Source organism: Rattus rattus, chromosome 5 (assembly GCF_011064425.1).
Source record: "Rattus rattus isolate New Zealand chromosome 5, Rrattus_CSIRO_v1, whole genome shotgun sequence".
In the NCBI taxonomy this organism is placed as follows: Eukaryota; Metazoa; Chordata; class Mammalia; order Rodentia; family Muridae; genus Rattus; species Rattus rattus.
The window spans coordinates 110,576,570-110,600,902 of NC_046158.1; the positions used below are offsets into that span (position 1 = coordinate 110,576,570).

At 43.9% G+C, this 24,333-nt stretch overlaps 1 protein-coding gene and 1 non-coding gene across 2 annotated transcripts; both read left to right on the forward strand.

Annotated features, from left to right (window-relative positions):
- Positions 1-91: 91 nt before the first annotated feature.
- On the forward strand, positions 92-11,728 carry LOC116901979 (glutathione S-transferase alpha-4-like). The gene is given in 3 exon segments (XM_032904224.1): positions 92-272; positions 10,957-11,478; positions 11,481-11,728. Coding segments are annotated over 2 exon segments (666 nt in total). The 5' UTR covers positions 92-272; positions 10,957-11,003; the 3' UTR covers positions 11,672-11,728.
- On the forward strand, positions 4,814-4,920 carry LOC116902662. The gene has a single exon (XR_004388224.1). It is a non-coding gene; the product is annotated as a U6 spliceosomal RNA (small nuclear RNA).
- Positions 11,729-24,333: the final 12,605 nt, after the last annotated feature.

Here is a 24,333-nt window from a genome sequence, read left to right on the forward strand (position 1 = left end):
GCGCCGAGGGGGGGGCCGGCGCGCGCGGGCACGTGGGGCGGGGCGGGAGCGCGCGTAGTGGGGGCGTCAGTGTGAGTCGGGCCGAGCGCTGCACAGAGCTGCAGAGGATTCAGACCGACTTGGGAGCCGCAAGGCGCAGGCTCCGGGACACCACACCTCCGGGCCCTAAGGTCTCTCAGTGTCGCGGGGGTTCTGGGGGAGCTACAGCCACGCTCACGGACGTGCCCGGGGCGGGGTCTCGCTCCAGCAAGGGCCAGGCTAGGCTTCTTCAGGTCTGTACTTGGCTTTATCCTTAGGTGTCCTGGACCGCTGCCTGGCCACAGATACCTATTTCTCATCAGTTGCAAATCCATCCTTGAAACGTTCGGCCCTTAGCGATGCGGCCTGTTGAGGGCACTGGTATCAGAGTGCTCACAGCATCGCAGGAGACCCCTGTCTTTGCAGTTCAGGTTCTAGTTAGAATTGTTTCCAGGTGTGGGTCAGTGGGCCAGAAAATCTCAGAGCCCAAGTTCCTTCCTGCAAAAAAATCGAGTGTGGCTCACGTCCTTTATATACAGGGTCTAATTAAGCACCACATGTTGACCTTGTCAAGATGTCCTACGTGTCCTAAATTCATCTTTTCATAGTAAATTATAACACCCCAAGACTAGTTTTCCTGCTCCAATGATCGGCCTTTGAATGATTTATAAATAGTGCTGGCTGAAAAATCCTCCTTCCACTCATAAAGATTTTAACAATCCCCAAGGTGTCTCTTGCAGGTTTAACTGAAAGAAGATTTTTAAAAAGGAAATAAAATACTTATTTTTATACTTAAAGGAAAATAAAAATTTGCCTTCCAGACCTAAGTCGTGAATGTATAACCATTGTTTAGAGGTAACCAACACAGTATCTGAAAATCAGCCAATCAGAGACAGCCTTTCTGCAGGGGCTTCCAAATCAGCCAGTTACCAACAGCTTCTGAAAGCCAGCTAATCATTGACAGCAGGCCAATCAGCAGCACAATGACTAGGCTTCGGAATGAAAGAGCCTTTCTTAGCCGCTTTGTTCTGCAGACCACTGTTAACAGCTAGGAGTCGGTAAATTGCTAAACGGTCAATTTACTGAAACACCTCGAGCTTCTACAGACCCAAACACTACACACATCTCCGGCTTTGTTAAGAATATTCTTTGAGAATACAGCTTTTCTCTGCAATGTGATATTCACCTTCTTCCTCCCTCCCCCATTTGATAGGTTTTATGTAACCTAGGCTGGCCTCGAACCCCTGATCCTCTTGCTTCAACCTCCTAAACACTGACATTACGGGCCTGCACCATCACGTCCTGATGGAAGGCTACTGCAATTTGTAGCATAGAACAAAATTGTGTGCCTTAGGATGCTCTTAGCCGTGGTATGCAGATATCCACATCTTGCGTATTCATTCATCAGTTAATGAATAGAAGCTTGTTTCCACGTTTTCTGTGTCTTAGCTTAATGCAGATGTGACCAAATACCGATAAGTTTTTGCGTAGACGTGTTTTTAATTTTCCTATATGTGTAGTATACTCCTAGAAGTGTACTACTTGATCATACTGAAACTCTGTGTTTAATAATTTAAGGCAGTTTTTTTGTTTTCCAAAAAAGCTTCAGTATTTATTTTCACATTCCCTAGGTGAGAGGGTTCCAATTGTTCCACGCGTTCCCAAACATTTAATATCTATCTATTGGGCTGTAGTCATCTTACTGGATATGAAGCTGTAGTTTCTTAGGGGTCATTTTTTCATGTGCTATTGGAGAGAAATAGAGATGTAAATAAGAATTTCTGAAAAGAAGCCGTGTCTGCAAAACTGATTGAAAACTGATCTTTCTGGCAAGGTGAAACAAGTTCACATTCCTAGGAACGAGCACCTATTCCACTTCTCTCCAAATGCTTTCTTAATTGTCTCTCCCCTGGTAAGGAATAGAGAAGTTGTGTTGTCCAAACCAAGACTAATTAACTATGTGTAGCTGACCCTCTCCTTTGTCCCCTAACCACTCTGAGCTCCAGACCTAACATCTAGGAGGATGAGTTAAAAACTTGAAACCAGGTGCCCTGGACATGGCCCAGTCTACAGCGGGCACTCCCTTACTAAACCATAATGTCAGAAGACAACTGGACAACGTTGTAGCTCTCCTCAGTTTCCCCCTCAATTTATGTTCCCATTCTTTGAAAATGTTGTACATTCACTCTTCAGGACAAAGAGCTGGCCACCTCTCTGAGCACTCAGAAAATAAAGCTTTCATTTTTAAGCTTCTGTAGCTGAAGTGAGTTTTCTCGGCTTCCAACCCGAATCCAACGTAAGGAGATGTGGCCAGATGTGCCATTGTTTACTGAATCGTGGGCTGTAGCTGATGAGTGGCTAGAGCATGGAAAGAGCATGAATGAAAAACTGAGGAGAAAGACATCTGGAGAAGAAGTATTTGGATGTGTCTCTTCAAATGTGCCAAAAAAAAAAAAAAAAAAAAAGGGAAGATAATTGTGTCTCATGATTTTTTTTTTCACTGAGATAGGTTTCTCCGTGTAGCCCTGACTGTCTTGGAATTCAGAGACCCACCTGCCTCTGCCTCCCAAGTGTTGTGATTAAAGACATAGGCCACCACACCCCAATAATAGGATAGATAGGATGACCCATTCTGTGACAATCACCCTCTTTCCCCAGCCATTCCTGTCATTGCCCAATTCCCCAAACCCCAAATAGCAGTCCAAATACCCAGAAATGAGCTCACCCTGGACTGCAGGAGGATTTCTAGGAGATAAAAGTGGGCAGTCCTCTAGAAGTTGTGAAACCAGTTCCCGTCTGCCAAAAGGAGTCCTTTTCCTTACCTCTGGCAGAAGGACTTATGGCTCCATTGACATATGCCTGTAGTTTCCTTACCTCTGGCAGAAGAATTTATGGCTCCATTGACATATGCCTGTAGTTTCCTTACCTCTGGCAGGAGGACTTACGGCTTGGGTGACATATGCCTGTAGTTGCATATGGAAGCACATGCTGGCCCCCAGGCTCCTTCAGTCTCCACAGTCCACACAAGCACCTTAGCCTCCTAGGCGTTCTCATCTGCCCAGGCTTCCTTCCTCCCAGATACCCATTTGTTCTCTCTATAACAACAGGGTTTCCCACTGCCCCTGCTATTCTATGCTTTCTCTGTTCACTATTCCCTGCTATTCTTCCTTCTCTCACAGATAACCCCCGCCATGTCCAGTCTTTTGGCCACATCAGTCTACTTCTTTTTCTTTCTGCTTTAGACTGTTCCAGACACCTCTGGCTGCTCTCTCGTATCTACAATTAAAACCTTAGCAATACCATGGAGTGGTCATACCAGCAATTTCTTTACGGTGTACCTTGCGTACTTCTGGTGGCAACACCCAGTAGGTGCACAAATGAACCTCTTTCCAGGGGGTCCAGTCTCTCCTAACTGAACCAAGCTGCTGATTTGACTTTCCTAAGGTATGGACCATTTGTTTCTGCTGGCTTCTGCTAAACACCATATTCGATTCCAAATTTTAGAATCTGTCTCTTCAGCTGCTTCTCCTTCATCCACTCTAACCACTCCTCACTTCATATTTTTTTTTTATAAGTGTCTCTTTGGAGTCTCTGTCTCTTGTCCCTTCCTGGAGCCTATTACTGATAGAGGAGTCATGTCTTTCTTACATACTCATGAACAAAATGGCTATCCTGGGAGAGAGAGAGATGGTAGTTATGTATGAGCTCAACAATATGGACTTGTTCTCACCAAGGCTGACCGGGCTACAGTTGCTGCTGAGTGTCAAATCTGCCGCCTGCAAAGACTAACACTTAGCCTCTGATAAGGAACGGTTCCCCTGGGTGACCAGCCAGTGGCCTACCTGGTTGGTTTACTTTGGATAACTTTCCTTTATGGAAGGTCAGTGCTTTTTCCTTGTTGGAATAGATATTTATTCCAGTTATGAATTTGCTGTTCCTGCATGTAGTGCTTCTGCTAGAACACCATCATCCATGTACTTGTAGAATGCCTTATCCACAGCCATGGTAGTCCACACAGCATTGCTGACCATCACTTCACAGCCAGAGATATGGGACAATGGGCCTATGCTCATGGAACCCACTGGTCTTAACCGTTTTCCCCCTCGTCCTGAAATGGCTGGCTTGAGAGAATGGTGGAATGGCCTTTTGAAGACACAGTTACACTAATAATTAAGGCAACCTTTTGAAGACTTGATTACAGTGCTAATTAGCTGGGAGTGTCCTGGAGTGCTAGGGCAAGATTCTTTAGGAGGTAGCCTATGTCTTAAATCAACATCCAATATTTGGTGAGGTTTCTCTTTTAGCCAGCATTCACTGCCCCAGGAATCGAGAGGAACGGGAATGGTTCTACTCACTCTTACCCTAGTAACACATTAGGGAATTTTCTACTTCCTGTTTCCTCAACCTTAAGTTCTACTGGCCTAGAAGTTCTGGTTCCTGAGGAGTGTTACTGCCTGGAGGCACAACAGGCATTCCATTGATCTGGAAGCTCAGACTTCCCTCTGGACACTTTGGGCTCCGGATACCCTTAAGCCAAAAAGCTAAGAAAGGAATAACAGTGTTAAAAGTGGTGATTGATCCTAAGTACCAAGGGGGAGTTGGATTGATTCTTCACAATGGAGTTATGTAAGATTATAGTGCAGGAGAACCTTTAGGGTGTCTCTTGGTGTTATCACTTCCTGTAGTTAAAATCAACTGGAATCTAGAATAACCCAATCCAGGCAGGATGACAAAGGGCCAAGACACTCCAGGGATGAAGATATGTGTCATACTTTCAGGGAAAGACCTGGAACCTGTGCTTGCTTCGGCAGCACATGTACTAAAATTGGAACGATACAGAGAAGATTAGCATGGCCCCTGCGCAAGGATGACACGCAAATTCGTGAAGCGTTCCACATTTTTGATTGTGGGGGGGAGGGCGGTAATGGGGAGAGGATGGGGAGGGGGACACCCATATAGAAGGTGAGAGGAAGGGGTTAGGGGGACGTTGGCCGTGAAACCGGGAAGGGGAATAACAATCGAAATGTAAATAAAAATACTCAAGTTAATAAAGATGGGAAAAAAAAATAAAGTGGGAGATAAAGCAAAAAAAAAAAAAAAAAAGACCTGGAACCTGCTAAGGTTTTTCCTGAGGGTGGAGGAAATACAGAATACAGAATATAGTAGAGGAAGGTAGCTATAAATATCAGCTGAGGTCACATGACCAGTTGTAGAAACAAGGGTTGTGATTGACACAAGTATTTCTATAACATTCCATTAAGAAAATTTGTGCATATAAGCAGATATTTGCATTTTCTTTCCTCCATTACCATGTAATATCGTATCAATTGAGATATACTGGAGGTTGTGTTGGAAATCTATATTATTATATATATTATTATATTTAGAAGACAGCATTTCCCAGGTACTTTGTCAATTAATAATGTGTTTGTGGTTATATCAATGTTATATGGAACTAGTTATTTTCATATGGAAATTAGGCACAACATAAAAAGGTGTGATTGTGTACTTGTTGACAAGGGGTAGACTTCTGATGACTAATCTTTACTGTCAACTTGACTACAACTGGAATCAGCTAAAACACACGCTGCTGGACACTCATGAGGGATTTTTTTCTTAATCAGATTGTATGAAGCAGGAAGACCCACTTAAATCTGAACCAGTGCAGGGACCAAAAAATGGAGCAGAGACTAAAGGAAAGGTCATCCAGAGACTGCCCCACCTTGGGATCCATCTTACCAGCAGACCCCAAACCCAGACACTCTTGCTTATGTCAAGAAGAGCTTGCTGACAGGAGCCGGGTAGAGCTGTCCCCTGAGAGGCTGTGCCAGAGCCTGACCAATACAGATGAGGATGCAGGCAGCCAAACATCAGGCTGAGCAGGGGGTCCCCAGTGGAGGGGTTAGAGGAAGATTGAAGGAGTTGAAGGGGACCGCAACCCCATAGGAAGAACAACAACATCAACCAACCAGAGACCCCTGAGCTCCCAGGGACTGAACCGCCAACCAAAGAGTACACACGGGCCAGTCTGCAGCCACATATGTAGCAAGGGACTGCCTTGTCTGGCATCAGTGGGAGGGGGACGCTTGGTCCTATGGAGGTTTGATGCCCCAGAGAAGGGGGGTGCTAGAGGGGTGAAGTGAGAGTAGGTGGGTGGGTGAGGGAGCACCCTCTTAGAGTCGAAGGGGAGGGGTTATGGGATGTGGGATTCAAGCAAGGGAGACCAGGAAGGGGGACATTTGAAATATAAATTGAGAAATAAAATAATAAAAAAGAAGAAACCACAAGGCTCTGCCAATTGGCCCAAAGTTCTCAGAAGTAACAAGAAGCCACTGGAATATCACGAGAGGTTTTTTGGGGAGTTACTCTCTGTGAAACCACAGCAAGCAAAGATTTGCTACATAGGGCGAGGTAAACCAATGCCAGAATCTCTTCCCACCGTCTGTGGGGTCATGTTTGTATGTTTTCTAAACATTATATATTCTCTCATGTGTCTGCTTCAGCAAAACATCATATGACATAACTGAGTTTCCAAGAAATTTCCACTTCAACTCTGCCTCTGTTCATTCTCTCACTTCTGTCTCTTTAGAGAAACCTGACTAACACACCTGGCTTTTGTTAATTTCCAATGATTCTACTTTTTATTATCTTAGTTTTTTTTTTTTTTAGACAGTCTGGCCTCCAACTTGCAGGAATCCTTTTGCTCAGCCTCCTAAATGATAGGATTACAGGTGTGGGCCACCATGTTCATCCTTCTAATGGCTCTTATTAAGGTGTATGTATATATAGTCAAATGTACTTTAGTAGCAAACAAGAACAGGGTACAGACATCCAACACTAAAAACGTATGCTTGGGGCTGGGGGTGAGGACTTGGTAGTTTAGAACACGAATTGCTCTTCCAGAGGACCTCTGCTCACATTACAGTTGTGTGGCTTAGCCTTCATGTGGGTCTCCTAACAGGGAAGAAGGGGCTGTCTCTGACTCCATTGCCTGCCTTCAAGACTCTTTCCCTCTACTGGGCTGCCTCAGTAGGAAAAGATGGACCTCCTCTTAGTGCAACCTGAGGTACCAAGACTGGGTAAAATTCCAGGTCTCACCTTCTCTGACGTGAAAGGGAGGCAGAGTTGCAGAGGGGGTTAGAGAAAGGACTGGGAAGAGAGAAGGGAGGAAAAACTGCAGTTGGGATGTAAAGTTAACTAATTAATTAGCTAATTAATAAATAAATAATGAGTACTGGTTACTTTTTCAGAGGAGTAGAGTTCAATTCCCGGCAAGCACATAACAGTTTACAACGCTCTAGAAGTCTGGTTCCCAGAAATCGAGCATCCTCTTCTGCCTTCACTGGCTCCAGACACGCATTTGGTGTACAGACCTCCATGCAATCCCAACGCTAATACATATAAGATAAAAAATGTTTAAATCACATGATGAGAGAGTAATTCTGCCCATGATCTATACTCATCCATCTTTCTACATTAATTAACATAATCAAGATAATCCCCCATAAACAAACCCAGGGGTCTATCTCCCAGACGATTTTAGATTCTGTCACATTGACAATTAATGCAACCATCAGAACTCCTTAGTAATCTCTTTTTTGTGGTCGAATACATTCAAGAAAATACGTTGGAACTAGAGGCGGTAGGAAAACAGCCTAGACTGGTTTCAAATGCATGCACAGTTAGGCAAACTATGTCCCCTGAGTGAACTTTTAGGGAAAATTACCTAAAATCATGTCTATGCATGACTGGGCATATATAAGATTACAATCAAATGCATCATGAGAAAGGACAGTCGCAGCAAACAAAGGTTTATGTAATACAAACATGTCAATCAAGACAAAAGTCACTTCCTCATCTCAGACCTACAAAGGGATGCCCCAGAATAACCGGGGCACTAAGGTTCAGATAGCTCGATGCTTTCTTGGAACATATACGTCCTGCAATTTTCAGTTCGCTTACGAATAAAATCCTTTCCTGTCCTCTTTTTGGTATGCACACTCTCAATTCTTTGAATGAGACACCAAGACCCTGTAAATGCCCATGCAGGCTTCAGTGACTAGTAACAAATATACCGAGGACTTTTAACTCCATGAGGGAAAGTCTCTGCCATTCTGAACTACTGATAAAGTGCAGTCCCACAAGACTGTAGTCCTGGCACTTGTGGGTAGAGGCAAGATGATCAGAAGTCCAAGGTCATCTTCAACTACATAGCAATTTCAAACCAACCTGGACTACACAGAGAGGGTGTGGAGAAGGAGAAAACAGGAGAAAAGAAAAGAAAAGAAAAGAAAAGAAAAGAAAAGAAAAGAAAAAGGGAAAAAGAACCTCTAATAACAGGAAGAAGGGAAAATATTTTTGTGAATGAGATGTTTCCCATCATTCTTTTTTTTTTTTTTTTTGGTTCTTTTTTTCGGAGCTGGGGGCCGAACCCAGGGCCTTGCGCTTCCTAGGTAAGCGCTCTACCCCTGCGCTAAATCCCCAGCCCGTTTCCCATCATTCTTAAGCATTTTATTCATACCTGAAGTGTGCTAGCAGGCATCTTTTGGCATAATCATTGCACATTTGGCATGGCTAGTACAGACGTAGGTGTCTTCAAAAAATACCAGAGAGGCTTCACCTGTCCGCGAAGCAGCAACAGCTGCACTGTCTGGTTTGAAGTCCTGAACTCAAACTGGTTTGAAGTGAACTCTTGGCCATCCCCTGGGAGTAGAGCATGCCAAACAGAAGGCGTCCTACTTCACTTTATGTTGCAGCGATAAACACCACGGCCAGAAGCAACTTATGGAGGAAAGGCTTTAGTTCACCTTACAGCTTATCAGTCCCTTGTGAAGGGAAGTCCGAGCAGGAACTCAAGCAGGAGCAGAGGCAGGACCATGACAGAGGCCATGGAGGAGCGCTGCTTACTGACTTGCTCAGCCCAGGGGGTAGCACTGCTAGGCCCCTGAAACCAACTATTAAACAAGACGCTTCCGCCCACAGACTTGCCCACTGGATAATCTGATGGGGGCACTTCTTTCTTTCTTCCTTTCTGTTTTTGTTTTTGTTTTTTGACAGGCTTTCTCTGTATATCCCTGGCTGTCCTGGAATTCTCTCTGCAGGCCATGCTGTCCTCAAATTCACCAAGATTCATCTGCTTCTGCCTCCTAAGTGCTGGGACTAAAGGCCTGTGTCACCACTGCAGGGCTGGCGTCTTCTCTATCAAGATTCCTTCTTAGATGACTCTGTTTTCGTTAGTTGATAAGCACTAACAAACACATTTTCTTGGCTGCCAATTGATGTAGGAGGGCCTAGCCTCCTCCGGGTGGGGCTTTCCCTGGGCACACAGTCCTGAGTTGTATAAGAAGGGTGCTGAATATCATCTGGGAAACAAAGCACTGTTTCTCCGTGGTTTCTACTGCCTTCGTGAGCCCCTTGATGGTGGTCTATAAAGTATAAGATGACATTAGGGAATTTAACCCAAGCACCCAAGTAACAAGAAAAATGAATTAGGTCTCATCCCCAGAATTCTTTTGGTCATGGTATTTTAACATAGTAACAGAATATCAAGCTAGGATACAAGTATAAATCTGAATCATTGTACACATGCGCACATGCACACATGCACACATGCTTATGCTTGCCCACATACAGACACACACCCGGTGGGGGCGGTTATCTCAAGACAGACAACTCTAATAGCGTGCTCACTTCAGTCTCCCGTGAACTCTGGGCTCTCTTCCACCCGCCCTTTCTTCCCAGATGAGGTCACACCTGCCCTCTCTTCCCAGATGAGGTCATACTTCCTCTCTTTTCCCAGAGGAGGTCACACCTGCCCTCTCTTCCAAACATACACCGAGGTGTCCTTTCCTGCTTCCTTTCTTTCCTTGGTCCTGTCTTTGTCTCACTTCCCAACATGTGACCTTGAAGTCACACACTCAGAAGATGGCACGCTGACAATTCTCCGTCCCGGGCTCTGCTAATAGGGAACTTCACCCAAGAAGAGACCCAAGTAACAGGGAAAAATCCTTTCTTTCTGACATCTGGTAATTAGGTGAGGCTTAGTCTCTGCGTGGATTAGATTACGCCCCTCACTCATTTCTTCACATTTCTCCCGTATACATTGTTCATCTCTATTCCGTTGACAGAGCTTGAACTGTAGTGGATACGTTGTAAGAAGTTTTAAAAGTGTCTGTGTGGCCAGTGAGATAGCTCACTGGGTAAAAACACTTGCAGAACGAACCTGGCAGCCTGAGTTTGATCCCCAGAACCCACATAAAGGCGTAGGAGGGAGTCAACTCAGCTAAGCTGTCTGACCTCCCCGTGCACTCCCACGTTCATTGTGCATGTACATGCATGCACATACACAAGCAATAATGATAATGCTTTAAAAGTAAGATAACAGGGCTGGAGAGATGGCTCAGCGGTTAAGAGCACCGACTGCTCTTCCAGAGGTCCTGAGTTCAAATCCCAGCAACCACATGGTGGCTCTCAACCATCTGTAATAAGATCTGATGCCCTCTTCTGGTGTGTCTGAAAAACAGCTACAGTGCACTTATATATATAATAAATAATAAATCTATAAAAAAAAAGTTTTTAAAAAAAAGTAAGATAACAAATAGAAACTAAGTGTGTGGCTTGCCTGAGCTCTTACTGTCTCAGTCACAGTTACAGTAGCTGCTGGTCCTAGAATAAGGGGACTTGTGAAATGGAGTTGAATACCTCCTGTGGTCTAGAATTAAGATCAAGAGGTTCTAGTTAAAACCAGAAGAATTACAGACCTAAGGATTTGGTCAGATGTGGTGGCACACGCCTTTAATCTCAGCATACAGAAGGCAGAGGCAGTGGGGATCTCTTGTGAGTTGAAGCCAAACAAAACTAAGGATGAAAGCTATGGGTAAAAAAAATGAAGTTTGACCTGAAGGACTGTGAACTCTGCTTAACAGCCTCTTTCTCTAGTTCCTGCAGACAAAATCCCAGAATAAGGAAACTCTGAACCAGGAGTCATGGAAGCCAAACCCAAGCTCTACTACTTTCAAGGCAGGGGAAGGGTGAAGTCGATCCGCTGGCTGCCGGCTACAGCTGGAGTGGAGTTTGAAGAAGAATTTCTTGAGACAAGAGAACAATATGAGAAGTTGCAAAAGAATGGATGCCTGCTTTTTGGCCAAGTCCCATTGGTGGAAATAGACGGGATGCTGCTGACACAGACCAGAGCCATCCTCAGCTACCTGGCTGCCAAGTACAACTTGTATGGGAAGGACTTGAAGGAGAAAGTCAGGATTGACATGTATGCCGATGGCACCCAGGACCTGATGATGATGATTATCGGGGCTCCATTTAAAGCCCCTCAGGAAAAAGAAGAGAGCTATGCTTTAGCAGTGAAGAGGGCTAAAACGCGTTACTTCCCAGTGTTTGAAAAGATTTTAAAAGACCACAGAGAGGCTTTTCTTGTTGGCAACCAACTCAGTTGGGCAGACGTACACTACTAGAAGCCATTTTGATGGTGGAAGAACTCAGTGCTCCTGTGCTGTCTGACTTCCCTCTGCTGCAGGCATTTAAGACAAGAATCAGCAACATTCCTACAATTAAGAAGTTCCTGCAACCTGGAAGTCAGAGGAAGCCACCTCCAGATGGCCACTATGTTGACGTGGTCAGGACTGTCCTGAAGTTCTAGTGACAGCATGCTTTAAGGTGGCTACTGCAAGGGTCCAATCGCAGCAGCAGCTACAGAGCATTCCAGAGGCAAGATATAGCTCCCAGGAGTAAAGGTCTTCAAAGAACAAAACCACTGTGTCCACAATGACAAATGCCAATTAAATAGAGTGAAAAACTAAAAAAAATAAAAAATAAAAAAAATTGAAGCTTGTGATAAGATAGAATTTTGAGATGTCCTAACTTAAGTTATAGTTCAGAGAATGGAGGGAGGAAAAAGAAGAGAAGATCATTTTAATCTACAGCTCAGGTTAGGTCAGCAGAAAAGGGAAAAGACAGACAGAAATGTTGTGGTTTGCCCTGGAGTTATCTGTATTTTGATGCTAATTCCACTGCCCCAAGGACAGCTGCCTAGTCAGTACTCAGGACTCAGGTGACTTCACCAGAACCTCACCATTGAATTTGTAAAGTACACGTGAGGGGCAGGTACAGGATAGAAGGACGCCTGTCATTGGAGGAGAAGGAAGGATGGGCGGGAGAGAAGTTTGAAGGAAGAGGGGAGAGAGGAGAGGGAGAGAGAGGGGCTGAGAAGATGGCAGGTGATGTTAAGATTCTGCTCTGTGTATTTGCAGGTTGTTATTAATGTTCTCAAAGGATGGATGGTACCGGGCTTTGTATGTTTAGTGGGCAATTATATCTTACCAATTGGGTCAAAGATTATTGTGTTGTGTGTTCTTTTATGTGAGGGTTTGAGTGTAGGAAAGTGTGCGGCTGGGGTGTGTTTCAGCCCAGATATCTAGCAGACATCTTGGGCACCGCAGTGTGGACCTAGTGGGATCAAAGACAGCTTTACTCATTTATTTCTATATTTTTACAACAACACAGAAAGGAAGTTGTTCCACATTTTTCTACACTGGAGATTACCCCCAAGTATGATGTAGTCCTCCTGCCTCTGCTGCACAGGCGCATAGCACCACGTCCAAATACAGGTGTGTGTCAGAACTCAGGCGAATCCACTGATGGACACAGCATAACAACTAAGGGGAGTGGAGGCAACTGGCCTAATTACGGTAAGTAGGCTGCTTGGGGACATGCCTTTTAATGTAATGATTTGCTATGGCTCCCATCCTACCACTCTTGCTGCTTTACACCACCTTTAGATGGGCGGCTTTGCTCCACTGCATGCTCCCCATGATGCTTTGCTCCACTGCGTGTTCCCCATGATGCTTTGCTCCACTGCATGCTCCCCATGATGATGTTCTGCCTCACCAGAGATCCACAAGTAATGGAGTCAAATGAACACTTTTTTGTTTTGTTTTTACTTTATTCTCTCAGGTATTTTGTCGCAGGTAGAGTATTGACACAGAAGCCTCATGGTAGTGCTGCCACAGAAGCAGCAAAAACTATTTTTTTAAATATTTCTGTGTGAGAGACCCAAAGAAGTTAAACAAGAAGGAAGGTCAAAGTGAGGATGCTTGAATCCCACTTAGAAGGGGGAACAAAACAGTCATGGGAGGCAGAGGGAGGGAGGGATCTGGGTGGGAGAAAGGAGGGTGAAGGGAATGGGGAAGCAGGATCAGGCTGACCAGTGTCTGTCCCATGGGCAGGCACCAGTCCCTCACACTATTAACGATGCTGTGTCGCACTGGCAGACAGGAGCCTAGCCTAGCAGCCCTCTGAGAGGCTCTCCCCAGCAGCTGACTGAGGCAGATGCACATACCCACAGACAAACATTGGGTGGAGGTTGGGGATCCCTATGGAAGAGTTAGGGGAAGGATTGAAGGCTCTCAAGGAGATTGCAACCCCACAGAAAGACTAACAGTGTCAGCTAACCTGAACTTCTGGGAACTCCCAGAGACTGAGCCACCAACCGAAGAGCATACATGGGCTAGTCCAAGGTCCCTGGCACATATGTAGCAGAGGGCTGCCTTGTCTGGCCGCAGGGGGAGAGGATGCACCCAATCCTGCAGAGACTTGATGCACTAGGGGGGGAGATATGGGACAGAGGTGCCCTCTCAGAGGTAAAGGAGTGGACAGAAGAGGGAGGAGCTCTGTGAAGGGGTTGGAGGGCATCATTTGGGAGATAGATAGATAGATAGATAGATAGATAGATAGATAGATAGATAGATAGATAGATAGAGACAGATGTGTGTGTGTGTGTGTGTGTGTGTGTGTGTGTGTGTGTGTGTGTGTGTGTGTGCACAATCTGTATTTAGGTGCCTGTGAGGCCTTACGTCAGGAATGGGATCCTCTGAAGCTTGAGTTATAGACAGTTGTGAATCACCTAATGTAGGTCTTGGGAACCAAATTCTGGTCCTCTGCAAGAACATCAGTTTAGAATCAAACATTTGATTGAGGGATGGCTCAGTGGGAAAAGGTGATCACTATCACGCCTGACAGAGTGAGTCCCTGGGAACCACATGTTGGAAGGAGAGAATGGGCAGGTTGTTCTCTGATTTCCCCCATGCGCGCGCCCGCGCGCGCGCGCGCACACACACACACACACACACACACACACACACACACACACACACACACTAAATAAATAAGTGTAATAAAAGAAAATAAATTCAGTGTGCTGTGACCTGGATCTGCATCTCAGTAGAAGAGCACTGGCCCAGCTCACAAGATGCCCTGGGTCCTACTCAGAGTACCGCACAAGCCTCAGAAACAGCAAGTAAGTGGCCATGTTTGCGGTTATCCACGATGTAGGAGATGCATGATTAACAGTCTTTAAAGAACAAACATGCAGATTCTTGGGTTTCTATACCATTTTATTCTTTTATCCAGATGACTAAAAACAGGTAAGTTGATGGATTGATGGATGGATGGATTGTTGGACTGATTGATTGACTGACTGTCTCCTTCCTGCTAAGACTAATAGTTATATACCCATTGGTTTTTGACTGAGCCAGATCTAACGACTTAGCTTTTCATTGGCTTTTGTTTGCCCTGTGGACTTGAGTCTTTGTACTACCTCTCCTATCCTGACTATGTTGGTCAGTCCACTCCATTACAGACCAACTTGATCCACACCAGGGCCCTAAGAAGGATGGTAGGAATGCATTGTGGGTGGGTCACTGCTTGGCCAATCAGTATATTGATTTTTCTGAGCTTCCTTGGGGCTGACTTACATAGTGACCTCCTTCCAGAATCTCAGATATGGAGTGGAGCAGAGGCATTCTGTCCTTGAAAGGGCTGTCAAATTCTCAAACTGCCTCTCCTCCAGGATTGAGTCTAGAACAAAGCAACTTGGGCCCATGTATGTCATGTCCTTTCTCAACTACCTCTACCCACTTTCTTTTTCCACAATACTTTTGGACAAAGGCTTGAAATTTCTAAAACATGCTGTGGAAGAAATAATGAAAACTGAGCTGGATGTAGCAGTGTGGAGAGCTCGCCTATTGTGTTCAAGGCCCTGAGTTTGGCTGCAGTGTTTCAAAACAAATAAACTATAAATATATATGTTCATATAAAAAGAGAGAGGCTGGAGAGATGGCTCATTTATCAAGAGCACTCACTGGGTTGGGGATTTGGCTCAGTGGTAGAGCGCTTGCCTAGCAAGTGCAAGACCCTGGGTTCAGTCCCCAGCTCAAAAAAAAAAAAAGAGCACTCACTGCTTTTGCAGAGGACCTGGGTTCCGTTCCTAGCACCCACATTGCTCACAATCATCTGTTATTCCAATCCAGGAGATCTAATAGAGGGCCTCTGCAGGCACCGACATGCACATGGTACTAGACATACACGCAAACAAAACATACATAAAATAAAAGTAAATACATCTTAAAGTAATAATAATAATAATAATAGTGATGATGATGATAAAGAGAAATGCTCCAGTTTGACAGCTCCTCATAATTTATATGATAGATTAATGGATTCAGAAAAATACTTCTCTATATACAATTAGAATTATTGCTTTAGAAACTATTGATTTTCAGCAAAAGTCGATTTTGGGTTTGGGCATATGGCTTAGTGGTTGAGCATCTGTCTGCTATGTCTGCAGACCTAGCTTCAATTCAAATAGCTACAGACATAGACAAGCAAACAAACACCTCAAATCCGTCCACACTGAAGGAAATTTCTCTTTGTGTATGTTCTTTGATACATGGAATCTTCCCTTGGTACCATCCCAACAGGATAGATGGATTGCTGTAGACATGGAGGTGTGCTGCTCAGATCTCTTTTTGAGGAAGGATGAATGGGATGGGCAAGGAACGTCTAGCTAGCAATTTTCAGGGTCTGCCTCCGCTACACAGGGAAAAGGTCCTACCAAGAGGTAGCTTACATTTGGTGAACAAATCAGGCAGAGAGGGCTAATTGCTTGGGGTCAGTGTAGAATACACTTGTGGGCACTTGTCATTCAAAATCTCCTTTCTGAGCTGGAAAAGGAGTCGTACCATGAATCCCCCCCAAATCCCTCTCTGCAGTTTGCCTCCTGCTCCCTTCTTTTCCACAAAACATGTGCTGTACCCCTCAAATGTCTCAGCACTTGATTCAGAGAACTCAATATGCATCATGGGTACTTTGAGGCAAGTACAAAGGTCCTTATCTAGATAGTGAACTGTTACTTAGCCTCAATAAGAAAGAAAAGTCTGTCTGTTACTCTGAGTTGTTGTGAAGAAAAAACAAACTGACATAACTTTGGGCAGGAAAAATTAGCGTATTGAGTTTTAGAAGTGTAACGGACTGGCTTGCAAGCTGGATGGTGTGCAACATGGCACTTTGGAGGCAAAAAGAAGTAGATCACTGTTCCAGACTAGTCAGGACCATATAGTGAGACCCTGTCTTAAAAACATGTTTATTTATCTAGAATATATAGACATACAGAAATACATATAGAAGACAGTAGTAACAAAGTAACAGGACCTTTGCTGATTCTTTTGATTTTTTCCCCCAGAAGCAGCAGACTAATTATATCACATATCAGGGGTGTAAAGGTGGGAACATGAAGGCTTGTGTAAGAATGCATCCTGACGTGCACTGTGATGCAATCCTCTATGACACATTCCTCAGACTGTCATTAAACGACCCATGGCAGTACAAGTAAAAGGTGGAGATAGTCAGTTTACACAGCTGAGGGGAGCAAGGGTCTCTAAAGTCAGTTTCTCAAAGCCCCAGGGAAGAAGGACAACTTGTGAGTCACTTCTCTCCTGCCACCACATGAGTCCCAAGGGTCCAATTCAAGTTGTCAAGTTTGGTGGTGAGCGCCTTTACCCACGGAGCCATCTTCCTGGTCCTGGAATTATAAGTTGAGAAAATGGTCTCAACAGTATGTTTCAACAGCTTCAGCTTGGAACAACAGACCACTGGAAGCACATCACACAAAGATGTGCAAAATGGACTAGAGGCTCTGCTCAACTCTTTATGTACCAAATGCCCAACAGGTGATCTTTCCCAGAGGGACAATGGAGGACTTTGTGAAAACATCTGGCTTCAAGCATTTTGGATAATGGACTTGTAACCTATTCCTGTATTATTCATATTACAACGACATTTTCTAAATTTCACATGGTGCCCTTGTGAAATGTAAATGCTTGGGCACTCTTTCTGAGTTCTTTTTCTTTTTTTTTCTTTTTTTTCTTTTTTTCGGAGCTGGGGACTGAACCCAGGGCCTTGCGCTCGCTAGGCAAGCGCTCTACCACTGAGCCAAATCCCCAACCCCTCTTTCTGAGTTCTAAGAGTAGAGTGTGTGTGTGTGTGTGTTATATCGACTAAAATTTGAAAAAAATTGAGGCAAAGGACCATCTAAAGGGTTAACATGAAGAGTGATCCCAAGAGCTATGTGGTGATGCTCACCTGTAATCCCAGTGCCTGAGAGGTGGATGGAAGAACAGCAGTAGTTTAAGGTCCTTCTAGGCATAGGGAATATAAGACCAGCCTGTATTCTATGAAGCACTATCAATTACTATCAGTTAAAACAAACACAACCAAAAAGGAAAAGACACCCAAAATGTTCATATCCACCAAAAAGTACAGCTAGAACTTCAAAAGTCCACCTCTCTGAGGCAGAAGGCCCAGTGTTCATGGGCTGGAGAGATGGCTCAGGGCTAGAGCACTGGCTGCTCTGAGGACCTGGGCTCAGTTTTCTATTTTGGTTAGCCCAAGGGTCTGTCAATCTTGTTTATCTTTTTGAAGAACCAGCTTTTAGATTCATTGATTTTTTTTGCTCGTGTTGTTTTCTTCCTTTGTATTTCATTAATTTATGCTCTGATTTTTTTTTTTTTTTATTATTTCTGGTTGTCAATTAGGTTCTGATTTGGTTTGTTCTTGTTTTTCCAAATTCTTGATTTGTATCATTAAGTCTTTTATTTATGCTCTGACTCTTTTTTTGTACTTTTTATTGGTTCTTTGTGAACTTCACATCATATACTTCAATCCTGCTCATGTCCCCAATCCCCTCATATCCACTTTTTACCTTTGCAGCCTCCCCCACTAAAGAAAACAACAAATTCAATCAATCAATCAATCAATCAAAATTTCACTGTGTATCCCACTGTACACCCCTTTGCCCTAACAGCTTTGTTTGCAAATGTTCATTGCAATGAGTCATTGGTCTGGTTCAAAGCCTCTGGCTTCTGCAACACAATCAATACTGCATCCTCATGAGGACTCCTATGATGTCCTGTTGTTGCCCTGTGTCATGGAGATCCTGCAGCTTTGGTTCTGTAGGATTTGCCCCTTCACATGCTCCAACACTTTATTGATGGGGTAGATGTTGGGGTGGGCCAGGTCAAAGCCCTAGATCTGGGCCTGGGTGGTAGCTGAGTTGGTCAGCCTGCCAGCTCTCCTGTGTCCACACCACTAGGGCCAGCTCTCCCACAGTCATGCCCTCCAGCCTGCTCACCATTGAGGTGTGGGGCCAGCCCTCTTGTGCTAATGCCCCAGGACCAGCTCTCCCAAGTTGCCCCGGTGAGGGTAGGGCCAGTTCGATGCATCCCTCAGACATGGCTCCAGGAGGCAGCCCAGACCAGGAACTTTCTCATGGCCTTTGGAGGCAACGTAGGCCATGGGCATCAACACAAGTCACAGCTGCTGCAGAACCACAGACCCAGACATGGCCCTGGACCAGACATCACCATGGCCTTGGGTGGCAGTGCAAGCTGCCCACATCATGTTGTTCCTCACCACCCTTGCAACTCCAGCTCTGTCTCTATAGTACACTAACCATTCACTTTTCTTTCTCTCTCTCCTCTCCACTACGTACTTGTTCATTGTAGCGGCACCCTGGCCTCTGGGTGTCGTCAACCGTGGCTGTGTGCCTCTTTCTGGTTTTTTTTTTTTTTTTACTTTAGGCATTTAGAGCTACAAATAGGGTGGTTTTCAATGTATCCCAGATGTTTTGTTGTATTTTTGTTTTCATTTAGTCCCAGGGAAACATTTTCTTTCTTCTTTGATCTAGTCATCATTCAGCAATGAGTTAATATGCACGCGTTTGTATATTTAACTAGAAATTTGTGGTCAATCTTAAATTTTATTGCATTGTGGTCAGATGGTGTACATGGAGTTATTTCTTTTTTTGAATTTGTAAAGATTTATTGTAAATATACATTCTATTTTAGAAAAGTTTCTGTGTGCTATGGAGTAGAATGTGTGTTCTTTGGTGTTTGGATGGAATAGTCTATAGATATCTGCTATGTCCTTTCGGTGTATGATGTCATTTCCCCTTTTGTTCTGTTCTTTTTGAGATCGTAATACAATTATATCTTTTCTCCCTTCCGTTTCCTCCCTCCACACTCCCCCATACATCCTGCCTTGCTCGCTTTCAAATTCACGGCCTCTTTTCCCACTAATTGGTATGTATCTATGTATATTCATATATATTCCTACATATAACCAGCTCAGTCTGTGTAATGTTACTGCTTTCAGGGCTGACCATGATTTGGATGGGCACTCCCACTCCCAGCATTCCTTGGTTACCTGTAGTTCTGTGTATAGGGTTGAGGTCCTGGTGGCCTTTCCCCCACTCTCTTTCACATGTCTGTCATTGTCCTTGTTCAGCTCAGGTTTAGGCAGACATATTGGTGAGACTTCATGGGTGCAGCTTCTGGTGTTCCTAGGAGACACAATCCCACAGAAAACTCCCTGTTTCATCTTAGAATCTTTATGTCCCCTCTGCAGTGTTCCCTGAACCTTAGGTATGGAAGTTTGTTTTTGTGTGTCTATCCATCGGGACTGGGCTTCAGAACTCTGCATTTTGATTGGCTGTGGTTTTCTGTGATGGTCTCTGTGGTAAGGAGACGTTTCCTTGATGAGGGGTGAGGCCTCCACTCACCTGTGTAGTACAAGGACATGTATTTAGAATGTAGTTAGGGAACATGCTAGTTTAATAAAGTAATAGTTGTAGGTTCTCCCCCAAGATTCACGGTTTTACTAGCCCTGGATAGTGGGCTAGGTTTCCCAACGACAAACATGGTCTCTCTCTTGTTGAGCAGGTCCTAAGTCTGATTAGAAAGGTGTCAGCTACTGCTAAGGTATTCGTGCCACCACTGAATCCTTATTGGGCCATGATGGTGGTGGTTGTGGTTCATACGCATGATAGCTAGGTAAGATGGTTGATTTCTTCCTTCCTTTGGAAGACTTCATGGTGTTTTCTGGTAAAATGAAAACTGTCCTTAAGGAGGAGACACTCAGGTCAGTTACAGCTGAGGAGACTCTGAGCCCATGTCTGAAATGCAATGTGTCTTCAGCAGGAGTGATTCCACCTGTGGAGAGGGGCTGGTACCCAAGGTCAATTGCAATAGGTTGTATGTTTTGGGGGTCTCTTGGATAATCCTGACCAACAATTCAAAGAGGGCTTCTCATGACTGGTGTTGAAGTTTTTGTTAGCTGGCCTTTCACTCTTGGATGAAACATTGTCAGTCCATAGGAGAAATTTTCATTTAAGCTTTATTTATACGGAGACTTACTGTTATAGTTCTTTATAGGTAAATGGCTAATAGTGTGATTCCTTACGACTACTTCCAGACATCCTTACTGTTATTTCCCCCTCCTTTATTCGTCTGTATTTATCTCTCTCCGTCCCTAATTAAACTTCTCCTTTTCCTCATTCCCTCCATCAGATCTCTGGCACCCTGCTATTCCCCTCTCTACTGCTTCCTAGGTAATGGTCCCTTCTTACTGTCTGGTTTCTGCAGTTGGTGTCATTTAATTCTGATATATGTCTGTTTATTTTTTGCCCGGATGTCTATTGCAGAGAGTAGAGCACTGAAATCACCTACTGTTGATGCTCGATATTAATCTGTGTCTTTAAATCTAGTAGTACACTTTAAAAATGAAATCGGGTCTCCAGAGTTTAGGCCCATTTCACTGAGGATAGTAGTGTCTTCTTGGTTAACTGTTCCCTTGATTAGAATGAAGTGCTCCACTTTTTCTCTTCTGGTAGGTTATAGTCTGAAGATAACTTTGTCAGATATTAGGACAGCAATGACTGCCTTTTTTTTTCTGGCCATTTAATTGGAGAACTTTTGTCTATCCTTACTCTAAGACAGCTCAAGATGTGTTTTTATGGGCAATAGATATATGAATGTTGTTTAAAATTTTATTCAGTCAGCCTGTGTCTTTTTGGGTGAGGGAAGGGTATCAAGAAGGGTTTCCTTGCATGTCCCTGGCTGTCCAGGTACTTGCTCTGTAGACCAGGCTGGCCTTGAACTCACAGAGATCCACCTGGCTCTGCCTCAGCCTGTGTCTTTTGATTGGGAAATTGAGGACATTAATAGTTAAAGTTATTATAGACATGTGTGTGTTATTTGCAGTCACTGTATTGTTGATTTTTGTGTTGTTTGTGTTCTCAGTGGTGTTTTGTGTTTTAGTACCTATAGCTTCCTATTTCTTTCCGTAGTCTCTTGGCCATGTGCATCCCTGTCTTTAGGCCAAAATATTGTTTCCTGTGTTTTCTTTGTTGGATATAAACTTTCTAGGCAGTTTATATTGTGGAAAGTTTTCCTTTCCCTTTCACCCATGACAGTTTTATTGAGTATATTAGTTCAGAGTAGCCAGCATGGTCTTTAGGACTCAGAATTCATTGCTCCGAGCTCTTCTGACTTCCAAAGTTCCCACTTGGAAGCCCGCTGTTATTCTGATGAGCGTTCCATCGAGTGTGACTTGAGTCTTGCAGCTTTCAATACACTTTCCTTGTTATGTGTCCTTAGTGTTTTAACTATGATACGGTGTGGAAACACTGCTTTCTAGTCTTGTCTATTCTGCATGCTTCTTATGCCTGTCTGGGTGTGTCTTTCTTCGTTTGCAGGAAAGTTTCTTCTATGATTTTGTTGAAGATCTGGTTTATGCAAGTTGACTTGGTGTTCCTCTCTCTCACCATGCCTATAGTTTGAAGGTTTGGTCTTTTCATAGTGTCCCTCATTTCCTGTATGTTCTTTTCCTTTGGGTTTGTTTTTTGCATTCTTTGCCTATTTTGTTTAGATTTTTATCTCCCAGTCCTGATATCATATCTTCTGCTCAACCCATTCTACTTGTAAGAGTTTCCTTTGAGTTTTGTAGTTGGCTATTGTTGTGCCTCTCCCTGTCTAGTCAGCTCCAGTCACTGGTATGGCATGGAGCCCTGGGAGCTCCAAAAATAAACAAGCAAATAAACGACAGTTATGCCTTATCTGACACTTGACTTTGTCATGTAGCTCTCTCTTTACATGGCCTTTTTAGGACCCATTACGGCTAAGTATTAATAACAATCCTACTCATACTAACAAATACTTTAAACATTTTTGTAATTTATAAAATATTAATCATATCACTAGAATCTCTTACTATCCATAGGATCAAGCTATTATAAAACACCATCAAATACTGAATTGGCAAATTTTAAAAATAAAAAGGGAGGTCTATACACCCACCTATATCTCCACATACTATGTTATGTTTAATTATGTTAACTTTATTTTAAATTTTTCACTTTATTCTCTTTACCCTTCCCTGGGAGATCCTTGGGTTCCCCCTTCAGCTTCTCCAGGTCTGTGGACTGTAGCGTCATTGTCTTTTATTTACAATCATGGACTTTTACTTTACCTACTTAATAGGTAATTTACTTATAAGTGAGTGCATACCAAGTTTGTCTCTTTGGGTTCCCTCACTCAGGACGATCTTTTTCTAATTCCATCCATTTGCCTGCAAATTCCATGATGTCGTTTGTTTTTAACAGGTGAATTGTTTTCCATTGTAGAAATGTACCACATTTTCTTTATCCATGCTTCAGTTGAGAGATACAGGTTCTGGCTATTATGAATAAAGCTGCTATAAACATAGTTTAGCAAGTATCTTTGTGGTGTGGTGGGGCATCTTTTGGGATATTCCCAAGAGTGGTATAGGTGGGTCTTGAGGTAGATCAATTATTAATAAATTTTGTGGATGGACTTGGAGCAGGTGGTGTTGGGAACAGGAGGATTAGGTTGTGGGAGAGGGAGAAAATACTGGAGAAACAAATGAAAATGGGGTGGGGAGCATTTCAGGGGCAAGGTGGAAACCTAATGCAATCGAAACTCCATGCAATCTATGAAAGTGACCCTAACAAAGCCTCCTAGTAATGGGGGCAGGGAGCCTGAACTGGCCTGTAACCAGGCGAGGCCTCGGATAGAGGGATTGGGACACTAACTCAGCCATTAAACCTTGAACTTACAGTTTGTTCTACCTGCACAGTGTTCTGGGACCAGAGCCTAGCAGAATTGTCCTCAAAGAGACCAGACAGACTTCATCTAGCAACTGATGGGAGCAGATGTAGAGTCCCACAGCCAAACATTAGGTGGATCTCCGGGAGTCCTGTGAGATTTTTGTGAGGAGGGACAAAATGGAGGAATCAGAGGGGTCAGGGACACCACAAGAACAAGGTCCACAGAATCAACTGGCTGGGACTCATGAGACCTCACAGAGATTAAGGAGCCTGTAGGAGTCTGGCCTAGGTCCTCTGCACATAGGGTATATCTGAATAGCTTGGTGTTCCTAAAGGAATTCTAGCAGTTGGTATGGACTCTTTTGCCCACTTGTAGGCTCCTTTTCCTCCTACTGGGTTGCCTCGTTCAGCCTTGATGCGATGCTATGTACCCGGGCTTATCGTAGCTTGTTATGCAGTGTTTGGTTGGTATACCTAGAAGGCTGCTCTATTCCGAGGGGAGGTGGAGGAGCAGGGATGGATCTGGAGTAGAGGAGGACTAGGGACGGGGAGACTGGAAAGAAGGGGAGGGAGGGGAATTGGGATGTAATATATGATAGAAAAATTTAAAAAATAAAAAATTCACATTAACCAACATCATTTTTTTTCTTCACATTTAAGGATAATGTTTTTTTTTTCTGCTGCACCAAAGCATTCTTTCCCAGAGGAGACATAGCTTAAAGTATATGTTAAATGAAAAGAAAACTGAGAACAGGAAAGGACCTGATGTTAACACGGGGCGAGGTTATGTTTATGTCTTTCCAGAATATGAACTAAGTCCCAGATGGCTCCTGATAGCATCCTGGAGCCCATTGAAGGTAGATGACAAGCCGATCCATCGAGGCGATCTCAGGGAGAGTAAACTAATCGCTTGGGGAGACAGCAGGAGTCTCACTCGGCAGATCTCAGCCTGTGGATTGCAACCCCTCTCGTAAGCCTCTATCTCCAAAAATATTTACATTACGGTTCATCACAGCAGCAAAGTACAGTTATGAAGTAGCAGTGAAAATAATTGTATGGTTGGG